This window comes from Lepisma saccharinum, chromosome 14 (assembly GCF_977018435.1).
Source record: "Lepisma saccharinum chromosome 14, izLepSacc3.1, whole genome shotgun sequence".
In the NCBI taxonomy this organism is placed as follows: domain Eukaryota; kingdom Metazoa; phylum Arthropoda; class Insecta; order Zygentoma; family Lepismatidae; genus Lepisma; species Lepisma saccharinum.
The window spans coordinates 72729620-72744231 of record NC_139242.1 but is presented as its reverse complement, the minus strand read 5'-3'; the positions used below and the strand labels follow the sequence as shown (position 1 = coordinate 72744231).

The 14612-nt window shown below is 37.4% G+C and overlaps 1 protein-coding gene across 1 annotated transcript; it reads left to right on the top strand.

Moving 5' to 3' along the window:
• The first annotated feature begins 2042 nt into the window (after positions 1–2042).
• On the top strand, positions 2043–14207 carry LOC145998614 (uncharacterized). The gene is made up of 3 exons (XM_083135067.1): positions 2043–2164; positions 8033–8115; positions 13874–14207. Exons 1-3 carry the CDS (start codon positions 2088–2090, stop codon positions 14035–14037), a joined length of 324 nt encoding a protein of 107 aa, XP_082991193.1. The 5' UTR covers positions 2043–2087; the 3' UTR covers positions 14038–14207.
• Positions 14208–14612: the final 405 nt, after the last annotated feature.

Here is a 14612-nt window from a genome sequence, read left to right as displayed (position 1 = left end):
TATGGTGTTACCTTAGCCTGAAGGCTATATGCACGTGATTGTAGCACCCAATACATTTGATGCCGATTGTAATTTTACATTTTTATCTTCGAATTTTGACATGTTCTTGTGTGTGTAGAATGAAATTTGCTAAAAAAGATTGTGAAAGTGAATATGGATAATAATTAACGGTTTATATATTAATTGAAAAACACAAGGTTCAAAAACAAAAATCATGATTATAAACACGTCTGGAAAAATTTCATTTTTGGACTGGAAAACCTGGAAATGTGTTTTAATGAACCTGGTTCAAAACAGTTTCAGAATTTGTTGAAAAGTGCACTTATTAGTAGAATCATGTGAAAAGGAAATATAATTTCCAAAATCTTTAATTTGTATTTCTGTTTCTACAAACTGTTTTACTTCTACATTTGAATTATATTGATAACATTAGGATTGCCCTATTGGCATAGCATTGTGCCGACATAGTGACAAATTAAAATTTCAGCAATGAATATCCACTTTTTTTATTTCCAGAAATTGATAAGGTTTCAAAATTTTCAAGAACAAACCTTCGGAACTACGTCTTACGAGGGGCGATCAGGTTGCTCTGACCCTAACATAGAAAGAACGGCAATAGGGTTTCAATTTTGTTTTTGTTTTTCAACATACTCCCCTGCAACTCCAATGCACTTTTCCCATCGGTGCTCCAACGCCTGGATACCTTGCAAAAAAAATTCTTCCAACTGGTCCTCCAACCATGAGTCCACAGCCCTAATCACCTCAGAATCATCAGAAAATTTTTGCCCACGAATGTCATTCTTCAAATGTTTGAACAAATGGAAATCACTGGGGGCCAAATCTGGGGAATAGGGTGGGTGGGGCAACAATTCGAACGATGCATCTGCAATAGAGGCCCTCGCAATGCATGAGGTGTGGACACTTGCATTGTCCTGGTGAAGGAGCACACAGCGAGTCAACATCCCACGCCTCTTTTTCTTGATGGAATCACGTAATTTCTTGATTAGATCACTGTAGTATGTGCCAGTGATGGTTTGGCCTCTTTGTAAATAGTCCACAAGAAGGACACTCTTGCAGTCCTAGAAAATTGAGGCCTTCACCTTCTTGGCTGACGTTTGCACCTTGAACTTCTTCGTTGGTGGAGAATGTGGGTGTTTCCACTCCATGCTTTGTGATTTTGTTTCTGGATTGAAGTGATGGACCCATGTTTCAACCATAGTTACAAATCGGGCAAGGAAATCATCTAAATTAGCACGAAATTTGTCGAGAAGTTCTTGACTGATGAGCACTCGGGTATGCTTCTGATCTGGGGTGAGGTTTCGAGAGACCCATCTTGCAACAATTTTTTTCTTTTGCAATTCCTGGGTAATTATGTATTGCACAGTGCCATATGACAGGCCACACATCTCAGCAACATGACGACGGACTCGACGATCCTTCAGCACCATATTGTGGACTTTGTTAATGTTTTCGGTCGCCATGACAGTTTTTGGTGCTCCACCTGCATGTTTATCCTCACATGACTCTCTCCCATAATTAAACTCATGACACCATCTCTTCACCATACTGTATGAAGGAGCAGTATCCCCTAGTGTATCCACCAAGTCCTCATGAATTTTGGATACCATCCACTTCTTCTTCCCAAAATATTTGATCACCGCTCTCACCTCAGTTTTCTCCATTCTGGCACATTGACACAACTTCACTCAGTTATACCCCTGTAAAAAGAAAACTGTACACTACTCAGACTTGCAATACAGAATGAAAGCATACAAAGGATCACTAAACAATAACAAAATAAAAAATCAATCATAACATCATTCCTTCTATGTTAGTGTCGGAGCAACCTGATCGCCCCTCGTATATGTAAATCTAAACACTCCAATATAACTCAAGTATTTATGTCTGGCATATTAATTTCTTACTGCGCTTTCTGTTCTGAAATATGAACTATATCTTTAGATATGTATAATCGTCTATTTACTGTTTTAATTATTTTTTTTTAAACAACAGGAGCTAATTTTATAATGTATTTTCAGGATGAGAAGGGGAAGAGAGAAAGGGAATTGGCAAATAAAGTAGCTAAGATGAAAAAGGAGATTGAAGCTTTACACCAAAAGGCAAAACCATCAGCATCACAAGAAAAGACATTGTCAAAAATAAGGTAAGATTATGTGTTCTATGGTCAGTAGGCAAATAGTTTGCTGTCTTGTGAATTTTAGCACCTCTGTATTGGTTGAATTTTAAATTTATTTGTTTTGGTCTGAAAAGAAAGAGAAATATGAGATGACAATACTCTCATCTTTTGAGCAGATTACAGGTTTGACATGTGTTTCCACTCATTTTCCTCAGTTGTTTTGGTGCAAGTATATGAAAATATAAACAAAATGAACAAATGAAAATCTGACCTTATGACCTTAGAGAACAAAGTAAGATATTTTGTCACTTTGGTATAAGTTTACTTCTGTGATCCAGCAGGTTATTGTTCATTTTGTTCACATTATAACAGCAGTTGCAAATACAATTTTCTTGTGCATGTTCCTTTATCTGTGGTCTGGCTAAAAACAAAAAAAAAGAAACTAGACTGGCAACTCTGTTAGAAGGGTACGTGCAGCTGTGGGGAGTGCATGTGTGGAAATATACCTTGAAGCTTCAAGAAGCTGACAACAGGATCCTGTGCTTGAAGGTGGAGGTCCGCAATCGTGATGAATGTGACACTCTAGCAGAGCATTAGCCGCAAATTCCTGGTGAAATTAAAGAAATCACCGAGTGAATGTCCACAGACTCTTTATCAATGCCCTCCATGTCTGCTATCATTCAAATGCTGACGTGATCGTTCCGAACAATGTCAATAATTTTTGGCACATTTTCTTCTGTTGTTGCCATGACAGGGTGACCTGGTCTTTCATCATCTTCATTGTCCTCACATTGCCCATCGAAGCATTTGTTCAATTCAAACACACGTGCACGTGACATCACATTATCACCATACACCTCCTGTGATCCCACTTTAAACTGTAGGTCCAGTCCCAGTTAGCCTTACTGTGCACAAAGTGAACTTATAACACCAACTCAAATCAATAAAAAATCAGCTGGAAAATGAGTAATGTGCTGCTCGAGTTTCATATTTGCCATTTTACGGCAACACGATTGGGGACCTCCACCTTCAAACACTGCTCACAGACTAACTACGAGTGAGAGTAACCCAAGGTTCTGTTGTCAGCTTCTTGAAGTTTCAAGGTTTATTCCTGGTGCATGCGCTCTCCACTGCTGAAGGTATACTTCCGACAGGATTGCCAGTCTCGTTTTTTTTATAAGACAGACCACGTAGTATCATTTGCCCACTTCTCATATATGGCAGAAGTTTGCCTGAAAACAACAGAGTAAACAGTGGTATTTTTATAGCATGGAAACTTAAGTGGAAATATTTTGTAATATGGCATTCTTCCTCTTCTTCCCTTATATGGCCCTATCAATGAAATTAGTTTTCACTATGGGTCCTTCACACTAATTAATGGAACAAAAACACACAAAGACTCTTTCTCTTGTTTGACAGGCTAAAACAGGTCCCTAGGAACATTCAGGGTTCCACACCTTGAAATTCTTCACCCTTAGATGCCAGAACCTGGCACAACCTATGATGACAATTAATAAGTACTTATAACTACAACCTCAGTAACTTGCTTTACACATGTGGTGAGAGGCAGTAATAAATAAGGCTGAAATAGAGAAAACATCTGCTTGTATCCTTCAATTTTTGGAAAGTTTGCCTTGAAAATGGGGAATTATATGTGAATTTTATCGAGGTCTTAGAGTGGCTGCCCTGACAAGACAAAGTCAACTTGGAAACCCAAATGTAATACATGCTGGCACAATGTGACTTTTAACTGCATCATTTGGCTGGACCTCTATTGGGAAACAGACAAATTATTACCACACAATGTATGTGAGGATGGGTAACGAGCTCAGCGTGTGCAATAAATCACAAACGGAGTCTCAATACCTAATGTGATGGGTGTACTAAATTGGAGCAAACTATTATATCAAACTTTCCAATTTATTTAAACGTTGAAATCCCAGTTATTCACCCCCTGAAATTCAGTGTTACCCATTTCATCGGTAGCGCTGGTTGGGGTGACAGTTGAACCGCGTGATCAAATAAAATTAGGCTAACTAAGCAATAAAATCCAGATTACTATCTTGTAATTACTATCTTGGCCGCGGTGGCTCAGTCGGTAACGCGTCTGACTACCATGCTCAAGGTCCCGAGTTCGATCCCCGGCCGGTTCAAATCTGGGAACTTTTCTAACGATGGAAGCGGCCCCGGCACACACCCAGCATCGAATAACATGGGTACCTGGGGGAAACCCTGGGGGGTAAAGGCGGTCAGGGGCATGATGCTGATCACATCACCCCCACTCACGACCGGATCAGGAGAGTGTGGGGCATTACCCCCACACCCCCTATACGCCTTCATGGTGTGGTGCTAAGCACAGGGGAGCACTACCTTTTTTTTTTACCTTTTTACTATCTTGTACGTTATAATCAATTATATAATACCCCCAATGAACAAGATAAGGCTCACCACAAATATTGTTTTATCCAGTAACTGAGGTACCACTTTTCCGCATTACACCCTGTATACGAGACTGAATCAATAGTAATCTAAGTTTGCCTTGAAAATGGGGAATTATATGTGAATTTTATCGAGGTCTTAGAGTGGCTGACCTGCACTCTCTAACAGAAAGAATCAACATGAATTCACCCTCCAAATGGCAATTTATTATCATTCACCATACCTCGTGCCCTCTCTCCCATACTTTTGCACCTGACTAAATATCAACTGAGGTGTCAGGAACTGAACTCAAGTGGACAGAACTCTATACTCTATTTGTTTTCGTGATCCCTCCAATTACCAATATCTTTAGGCAATTGAGAAATTGAGGAATTGCCAATTGAGAAATCTTTAGTGCAAGGTAAACCCCCCTTCTGAAAAGTAACATTGACATTAGAACATCTGTGACCATATGATAATACACTGAGGAAGTTTTTTGGATAAATGTTAACAGTATGAAATAAGATAATTTGAATATTTATTTTACTGAACAACAAATAGAATAATATCCAGCTCTTATGACATTCGATTTACCTGTTAAGACTTTATGAGCAGAACATGCAGCTACATTCAGTTTGTATTATAGTTTCTTCTCTATGTCAAACGTTAGCCATAAAATAAATCTGAATATCAGCTGATTAGGCTGTATTCATTTGTTCTTGTATCTCAATACAAATAACTCTACTACTTTGTTAATCATACATGTGAGATTAACCTTAAAGTAAACCCAATTCAAAGGATTTTCTTACGTTGCTTGAATCTACATAGATTAGTCAAACGATAGCAATAAAGTAAATCTGAATAACAGCTGATTGAGCTGTGTACACCTATTCTTGTAACTAATTACAAATAACTCGACTATTCCGTTAATCACACATGTGAGATTAACCTTAAAGTAAACCCACATAAAGGATATTGTTACGTTGCTTGAACCTACAAAGGTTATTACATTCTTAATGACATTCTTAATGAATCATAATTTTAAAATAGAACCATGTCTGCTTACATCTCAACCGTTCATGCTTTTAACAGGCATAGAAATCCTTACGTCCGTTGCAACGTTTTACCTTTGTATATATGATAAAATTATTGTGACAAGAATTGTATACACAAAGTAAGAAAAACTAACGAATGTTTACATTGATCAATATACACTCTGCAGTTTCTGATCAGTTGTGTATTCATGCCAAGATGGCTACACCACGCCCCGCTTTCCCGCTCAAATTAACTTTGCGATGCATATGGCCTTAAAATACGCACACGGTTGCTAGCATGTTTTGCGAAGCAGGTAGATTTTGCCGTAACGCAGATTATCCATCAGAAGTCTGTGAGCACTTAGTTAAAGAAAAGTTTCGGCACTTACAACCAATCCTGGTACCACGATCCAACGATCACATGGCAAAACAAGTTTTCAAATATCTGTTCAAACCTAGTTTTGTGCACAAATATTCGACGCGTCGCGTGTTTACTAGTCCTTCATGTAACATAAGTGCCATTTGGATTGCATGGCAAACCTCTAGATGATTTGATATTCATCACCAGATCAAGTCATATCTGCTCTCCATTTCTCCTTCACGGTCCAACGAACCACTTGAATCGTTCCTTCCACCCGTTCCTAGAGAATCGATTCGCTGAAAAGAGTCCATTCTTCCGAGCTCTGCTGCTTCCATCTAACATCACATTGCTCTCGTAGCTATTTCTTTCCCTGAGATTACAGTAAAAGAACCAATATCCTGTTAGGTTCGGCAAGAAAAACCGAAAACCCATAAGTATGTGAACGGTCCTAATGAACTGCTCCACTTGCTCCCGTACGCTGCCGTCATCCAGGGTGCAAGCTTTGTACTGGTACGCCCACCACAATGATAAACAAGCATAGAGAGGCAGTTTTAATAGAATTTGTCCAAAAGTAATCATAAATCACTGAAGAAAATTAAAATAAATACATAGAAATAAGACCCTTGTGACATTGTTTGTCATAGATGATAAAGATTTCTCTCAACCTACAACAACTTTTTACGTCAATTATGAACATGATGTGGATTTGCATTTTTTATTTGTTGACTTCAGGCAGGCTTTTGACAGGGTTAATCAAAAGGAACTGTTTAAGGTACTTGAGGAATATAATATTCCCCTCAAAATAATAAGAATGACTATGAGTGGTACTAAGGCACGAGTGAAAGTTTGTAGTAAACTGAGGGAAGAGTTTGAATTCAACAGGAGTGAAACAAGAGGATGGCCTTACGGCAGTATTATGTAATTAGCATTGCACAAAGTAATAAATGTAAAAAAATATCAAGATTTCGTTCAAAAACTGGCCACATTTCAGGATCAAAAGTGGTATGATAAAATGGCTGCATTTGCAGGCTCACTATGAGTTGGGTAGCGACAGCATGTTGGGTGTTGCCATGTTCAATACACGTCTTTACTCACTTGAATTAAAATCTGTTTCACAATGTGAATTGACAATGATAATGGGTTTTAAATACAGCTGCAAGGAGCTTCAAAACAAGATGAAGATCATATTTGTAGGACTACCCAATACTAAGAAAAAGTTGTTTCACAAAATTGATTAGAACTTGTTTTTGGCAGGTTTAAGAAATCTGAAAGTTGTATTTAAAACCTTTCTACCTGTACTGTCTTTAAATTTCATCATGATCGGATCACTAGTTTTTTATCTATAGAATTTCAAAGAAAACGGTCGTTTGGAAAGTACCAAAAAAAATGCCACTTTTTTGTTCTCACAATGATAAAAAACAAAGGCATGCTCCAAAAAACATTTTGATGCCAGGGGTCCTGGGTTCGAATCCGAGCCTGGACATGGATGTGTGAGTGTCCATTCATCAATTTCATCATCTTTTGCAAATTAGCCAAAAGTGGCACAAGAAGCGAAGTAAAATAACAAATCAATCAAAATCCAAAAAGCATTTGGTTACCATAGTTTAATGCAGAATTGAAGTAACTCATTTTTATGTAGACCTCCTGGTTAATTTTTAATTGGAGTCCGAAGTTGAGTATCCATAATTTTTAATCTCAGAATAGGTTTATTCCTGTGTAAAAGATTCCATATTTGCTTCTCAAAAATTTACAGCAGAATTAATCAATTTTCTGCAATTTGAATAACTCACAGAATAATTCACACCTCAGAAAGTGTCGCATCGGTAAATAAACTCTAAATTTTGTGTTTGAGTTTATTTCGCATTTTGCAGTTCATTTCACATCATTACATGACAAAACATGGTAGGAAAATTCATCTCGCACATTTCGGGTTTCCATCAAAAATAAAACATGCATGCCTCTAGATATTGTATTTGAATTTATGTAATTTATGTATATGTATGATTTCAAGAGAATTATAATGAAAGTTCCAAGTTCTTTTTTGTTTACAATTAATTTGTGATGATTTTTTTTTGTCTGCAGTGAAGAGTTTGCATTCTGCAAGCAGTCTGGGATAAGATGGGATTATGAGCTCATGGATAAGGATGAAGATCTGATAAGAGGTTGTATCCTTTGGTTTGCAATTTGTAAAGCTACATGCATGCAGCTAGTTCTACTATATTCATTAAAGAACATAAACAGGGTGGCTACTCAGTGGGAATTGCTTGAATTCCTGGAATTATGAGTGAATTCTGCTTGAATTTTTCTCCTTAGACGTGAAAAATTGCAACTTTTATTAATCCAAATCCCATTGAATTTAAAGCAAGTTTTTTTTTAGTTTAGCTTTTATTTTTACCAAGGAAGGAAAGGGGGAAAAAAGCTGGGTGAAAAATATAACAAAATTCTCTCAATCCGTTTGGTTTGTTAGTATTCTTTGCAGAACAATCTATCTGGCACACGGAAGATATCTTGTAGTCGATTAGGTAAATTTGAAATTCTTATACATTTAACAATTCCTCATAGATTACCACCTCTCGTAACATTTACAACTTGTGTAGATGTATTTCTAGTTCAAGTATGTGAAATGGCAAATATAAACTGTGCACGTTAAATTTTGTGTATGTGTACTGTTCAACTGAATATATTTGTGTGTGTGTGTGGATGGTAAGGTGGTAATACGTACAGTTAAAATAGATAAAATTTTTGCTAGTATACCCTTGAATGTTTTGAAAGTTCACCTTGAAAACTGGGTTTCATACTTGAATTTTATGATCAGGGCTCGAAAAATCCCACTCGCCAGGTCGCCATGGCGACTAAAAATTTCAGCCTGGTGACTGTGATCTTTTGCTGTACGAAATTTTGAAGATTCTAAGTTCAAATTGCAGTATAGCAAGTTAGCAAGTTTTTTTTGAAAACTCAATATGCTGACCAAGGCACAAATTTATTTTATTTTTAAACATGAACTAAACGTCACGTTTCAACCGTCTAGCAAGGTCTTCTTCAGACTCTGCACCAAGCAAAGTCAAGGGCAAAGATAATGGTAAACAAATTGTCCACCGCTATTTTATTTACTTTTTTATTCTTCATCCTGTGTTGTTTTAAGGAATGAAACTATGTTGGTTCGAAGCATGCATTGTTCTTTGCTTATTGAAGTTATTATTTCAATTCAGTGTCATCATATCGTGTAATTCAGACCGAATGAAAATGGTGGTGGACAATTTGCCTACTGTTTCTTTCACCGTTGGGTGTACAAAAGACCTTGCTAGAAGGTTGAATGTTTTATAATAAAATAAATTTCTGCCTTGTGTATAGAGAGGGAGGGAGGGAGAGAGAGAGAGAGAGAGAGAGGGAGGGAGAGAGAGAGAGAGAGAGAGAGAGAGAGAGAGAGACAGAGAGAGAGAGAGAGAGAGAGAGAGAGAGAGAGAGAGAGAAAGCGAAAGGAGAAGAGGAAAGAGAGAGAAAGAGAAAGCGAAAGGAGAAGAGGAAAGAGAGAGAGAGAGAGAGAGAGAGAGAGGTCTCCTTCTTTCTTTCTTTTCTCTTCTTCTTCTTCTTCTCTCTCTCTCTCTACAAAAGAGAAGGAAAGAGAGAAAGAAGGAGAGAAAGAGAGAATATGTAAAAAAGAGAGAATCTTTAAAGAAGGAGAGAGAGAATGAAGGGAAGAAAGAAAAGGGAAAGGGGGAGAGAGAGAGAGAGAGAGAGAGAGAGAGAGAGAGAGAGAGAGAGAGAGAGAGAGAGAGAGAGAGAGAGGTGTCTCCTTCTTTCTTTCTTTTCTCTTCTTCTTCTTCTCTCTCTCTCTCTCTACAAAAGAGAAGGAAAGAGAGAAAGAAGGAGAGAAAGAGAGAATATGTAAAAAAGAGAGAATCTTTAAAGAAGGAGAGAGAGAATGAAGGGAAGAAAGAAAAGGGAAAGGGAAAGGGAGAGAGAGAGAGAGAGGTCTCCTTCTTTCTTTTCTCTTCTTCTTCTTCTCTCTCTCTCTCTACAAAAGAGAAGGAAAGAGAGAAAGAAGGAGAGAAAGAGAGAATATGTAAAAAAGAGAGAATCTTTAAAGAAGGAGAGAGAGAATGAAGGGAAAAAAGAAAAGGGAAAGGGAGAGAGAGAGAGAGAGAGAGAGAGAGAGAGAGAGAGAGAGAGAGAGAGAGGTCTCCTTCTTTCTTTCTTTTCTCTTCGTCTTCCTTCTCTCTCTCTCTCTCTCTACAAAAGAGAAGGAAAGAGAGAAAGAAGGAGAGAAAGAGAGAATATGTAAAAGAGAGAGAATGAAGGGAAGAAAGAAAAGGGAAAGGGAGAAAGAGAGAGAGAGAGAAAAGAAGGAAAGAAAGAAGGGTGGGAGGACTCTCTCCCTCTCTCTCTTTCTTTCTCTCCTTCTCTCTCTCTCTCTTTCTACTCTCTCTCTCTTCCTTTCTTTCCTTCTTTCTCTATTTCCTTCCTTCTTTTTTCTCTCTCTCTCCTCTCTCTCTGTCTCTCTTTTTCTTCCTTCCTTCTCTCTCTTTCCTCTCTCTCCTTCTCCCTGCTCTCTTCTCTCTCTCTCTCTCTCTCTCTCTGCAAGGAGAGAGAAAAGCTTGGTTAGCATATTGAGTTTTTCATATCATGGAAACAAGGCTTTAATGGTGTTATGATTTTTTTATGAACGTTGTGAACATTTCATAGACTCAGTAATTATTCCTTACTCTTTTGTCCCCCAACCCCAAATTTTCTGCTTTCTCACACGATTTAGCAATGTTTTGAATACGGTGATGCTCAACTTCTTATAGTATGCACAATTGCAGTAAGTGGTTTCCTAGCACCTGAATTTTAAAGCTGGCGCCTAGGTCTGATGAAGATTTTCAAGCACTGTTTATGATGGTTTTAGAGTGGCCACCCTTATAAATGGTATAATAGAATTTGAAATAAAATTAGTTCTAAATTGTTCTTCTCCATCACTGGTAGAAGAGGAAGCAGGAATACTGTTGTGAGATTGGTTGGGTCTGAGTCACCCATTTCTCATTACAGGTTCACCTGTAGATATCTCATCCATAGGCCATATTAGAAATCAGAGCAGGCTTATTTTACACTATCAGCTTGTCAAGCTACAAACACAAAAATAATTAGAATTTTTGAAAGTAGTCGAGCGAACAGTGTTGGACCACTTTAGATGTGATGGTCCTATGCTTTTACTGAAGTAATACATGTATGAGTCATCCCAATGTTAAGAAAATTAAATGTACACCACAAAAGTAAATTTATTCACTTGTATAAGTACATTACACATACGTAACTTAAAATGCAGAAAATTTTAAAATCCAGGAAAAATTTTAAAAACTTTGTTTTGTTGGGATCTTGACAATGCAGGAAAATATAGACGAAATAAAAAAAAAATGGGGTTCCACTATAAACACCATATCCATGTTAGTTGCAAAATATAATTGTATTTGCCTATAAACTTTCTGTAGATTGGCATTCAATAAGCTAACAACGAATGCTCCCTAACTTTCTGCCATGAAACTTGCAGAATAGGATGATAATACAACCAAAGTTGCAAATGTCGAGTGTGAAACAACAGGGTAATTTCTTCTGTTACTTGATTCATGGTGTGGTCAAACAAGCCACTAAGTACTTATTTCGCCAATACAAACTGTTTTCACAATGCATGGACGAGTAAATACGATATGGTGATGAGCATGCTCTCAACCTTCATGATAGACTCTTCATTTACAAGTAGCAATCTTGTACACACCATCAGTTGAGTGCTTAACTACGAGGGTTTTTTCAACCTCCGATGGACCATAAAAAAAGACAAGTGTAAGGAACAAAATGAATTTATTACCAAAAGTTATGTACATACCTGGTTACTTTTCGACATAATCGCCGTGAAGATTCAGGCATTTGTCATATCGTGGGACGAGATTTCCGATCCCCTCTGCGAAGAACGTTGCTGCCAGTGATGCGAGATTGGCCTGAACGTTGTTTTGAAGCTCCTCATTGGCCTGGAAGCTTTGGCCTCCTCACCCGTTATGAGGCTGAAGGTGAAGGTTTCTTGAAAACAATTGTTACTGTAGATGAGACCTGGGTTCAGTACGTCACCCCAGAAACAAAACAACAGTCAAAACAATGGATGCACTCAAACTCGCCAAACAAACCGACGAAGTTCAAACAAACCTTCAACAACAGGAAGGTTATGGCTACCATTTTTTGGGACCACAAAGGTGTGTTGCTTGTTGAGTTTATGGAACCGGGGACTACGATCAATGCAGCTGTTTATTGTCAGAGGAGCTTCAAAACAATGTTCAGGCCCATCTCACATCACTGGCAGCAAAGTTCTTCACAGAGAGGATCAGAAAGCTCGTCCCATGATATGACAAATGCCTGAATCTTCACGGCGATTATGTCGAAAAGTAACCAGGTATATACATAACTTTTGGTAATAAATTCATTTTGTTCCTTACACTTGTCTTTTTTTTATGGTCCATCGGAGGTTGAAAAAAAATACAGCCCTCGTATATCAACCTATGCTGTGTTGTGTGTGGAAAGCTGCTGTCATTCTGTAATGTATTGGAATAAATTTAACGCTGTGTGATATTTGTTCCTGATAGGAAAATAATCTGTGCTTGCAGTACTGTTTTCTCACTGCACATTACCATGAAGTAGAATGTCGTTAAGTACATAACCATAACATTTTGAATTAGATTTATCCTCATGACAGACTTTTATCTCTACATTGTTCTAATTAGTCTATGTAGATATTTGGTTGCATACACTTTGCTGGTAATTGTCTACATGTGGTTGCATACATTATAATTGTGTCCCCTAAATACAGGTGATTCAAAATTCCCTCCGGGGGTTTGAAACGTTTATAGTACAAGAACTATAACACATACAGCAAAAATATCAATATCATTACATAAGAATCTCTTCAAGTTTGTACTTGTAATAGGGCCCCATCACATAATTGTAGATTTAGCTGTTAGGTGGCAGTACAACACAGTTTGAGCTTGCATTCTCTATTGTTAACAAGAATGTTAGAATTGGTGGTTTTTCCAGAATTCTTCATCTGTGGGGTGAAGTTCGTAATTAAGGGAATGTAAGGGAAAAATGTAGGTGGGTGTTGAAGAAAGTTTGAGGGGTTAGGGGAATTTTGGGCCATACGTTGGAGGAACTTGATTTCAGGATTGATGCCTGCCGCGTCACCAGGTGTCCACATATCGAGCACCTGTAAGGTACGTACTAAACTTGGAGGATAGATTCTTTATGTACTGATATGCACATTCTTTCTGTATGTGTTATAGTTCTTTTACTATAAATGTTCGAAACCCCAGAGGGAATTATGAATCATCCTGTACCTTGACCAACTTCAAGGTGTTCCACTCGGTTGTCAAATGTCACACTGTACACTTGTAAAAGATGGGCACTTATTGCACAAAAACCACTGTACAATGGGATGCATAAGTATTGCTCAGCAAATTGTCTAAGATGATTTTCATTGAATTTTCTCTTGCATCATAGGCATTTTTAAAGAATGAGTCTTGCCCATGCTGGTGTACAGTTGTCAGCAGCTTGTTTCAATTGTTCAAACTCTCATTGTGTAAAACAAAAAGAATAAACATAGTGATGGTCAAGTTATAGTAGTGTAAAACGTACCCAGAAATTGTAATGATGATGTCTACATAACATCATGAATATACAGGGTGTTACAAAAAAGGTAACTGAACAATGTACATTCTGTATACTTTGAGTTACCTTTTTATTGCAACACCCTGTTATGTGTGAATTTTTTGCTTTTTTCTCTCCCAGTGGGAAATCTGGCAACAGCTTCTGCTCTGTTTGGCATTTTATATCAACCTAGTATGTGTTTTAATTTTCATAAACCTATTTATTTTTGATGATGGTTAATTCCTTGACTGCAATATCAAGATGTGAAAAATACAATCCACGGGAAGCCTTTTGAGCTACAGAAGCAAATCAACACAAACTATGACGTTTCGAGATTCCTGTGGAACAGGATTGACTTGTCCTTTGGGGAAACAGAAGAGGAGGAAAAGGAGAACAAAATGTCTGCCATGAAGGCCAAGAAGTGATTCACAAAAACAATTTTTCACGAAATGTGTTTCTGAGAGGAGGCAAATTAAGTTACAATATTTTTTTATTTCTTGATCGATGCTGATGCAATTGTCATATACATGTGAACTTTTTTTTTTAGTAAAAACATAACTTGTAAATAGTTGAAGTTTTATATTTAAATCAATGATAGTAATTTCATAAGTTTTCTTTATCAAATTTTATATTTCATGCTTTTTAACCTTTAGACAACTGGTATATATACACACTCGTGTTCAAAGTGTGTATTGTTTGACAGTTGAAGTATGTGCCACTTTATCTGAACAGCAGTTTGTTTTTAAATGACCTTGTTTATTGTCTCTTCTTAACAGCTCATCAGAACTTCCTTTCTGGACAACACTCATATGACATTCAAAATGTTTTTTCAGCAGCCTGATTCCCCTCCACCTACATTTATTTTTTTCAATCTCCAGTGAGTTGTCAAGTTGATAACATAATAGACACAAAAATGTGAATACATAGAAAAAGCACTTCCTAGCCTATGTTGCTTTTCCACATAGTCGACATATGCAGCAGAGCACAAACTTTTGTATAC

Bases quoted from the DNA above. Each gene is read 5' to 3' on its own strand.
- LOC145998614 (XM_083135067.1), top strand. From the start codon at position 2,088: ATGAAAAAGGAGATTGAAGCTTTACACCAAAAGGCAAAACCATCAGCA. The intron at 2,165-8,032 runs GTAAGATTATGT...TTTTGTCTGCAG, and splicing joins AAGACATTGTCAAAAATAAG to TGAAGAGTTTGCATTCTGCA. The intron at 8,116-13,873 runs GTATCCTTTGGT...TGCAATATCAAG, and splicing joins TGAAGATCTGATAAGAGGTT to ATGTGAAAAATACAATCCAC.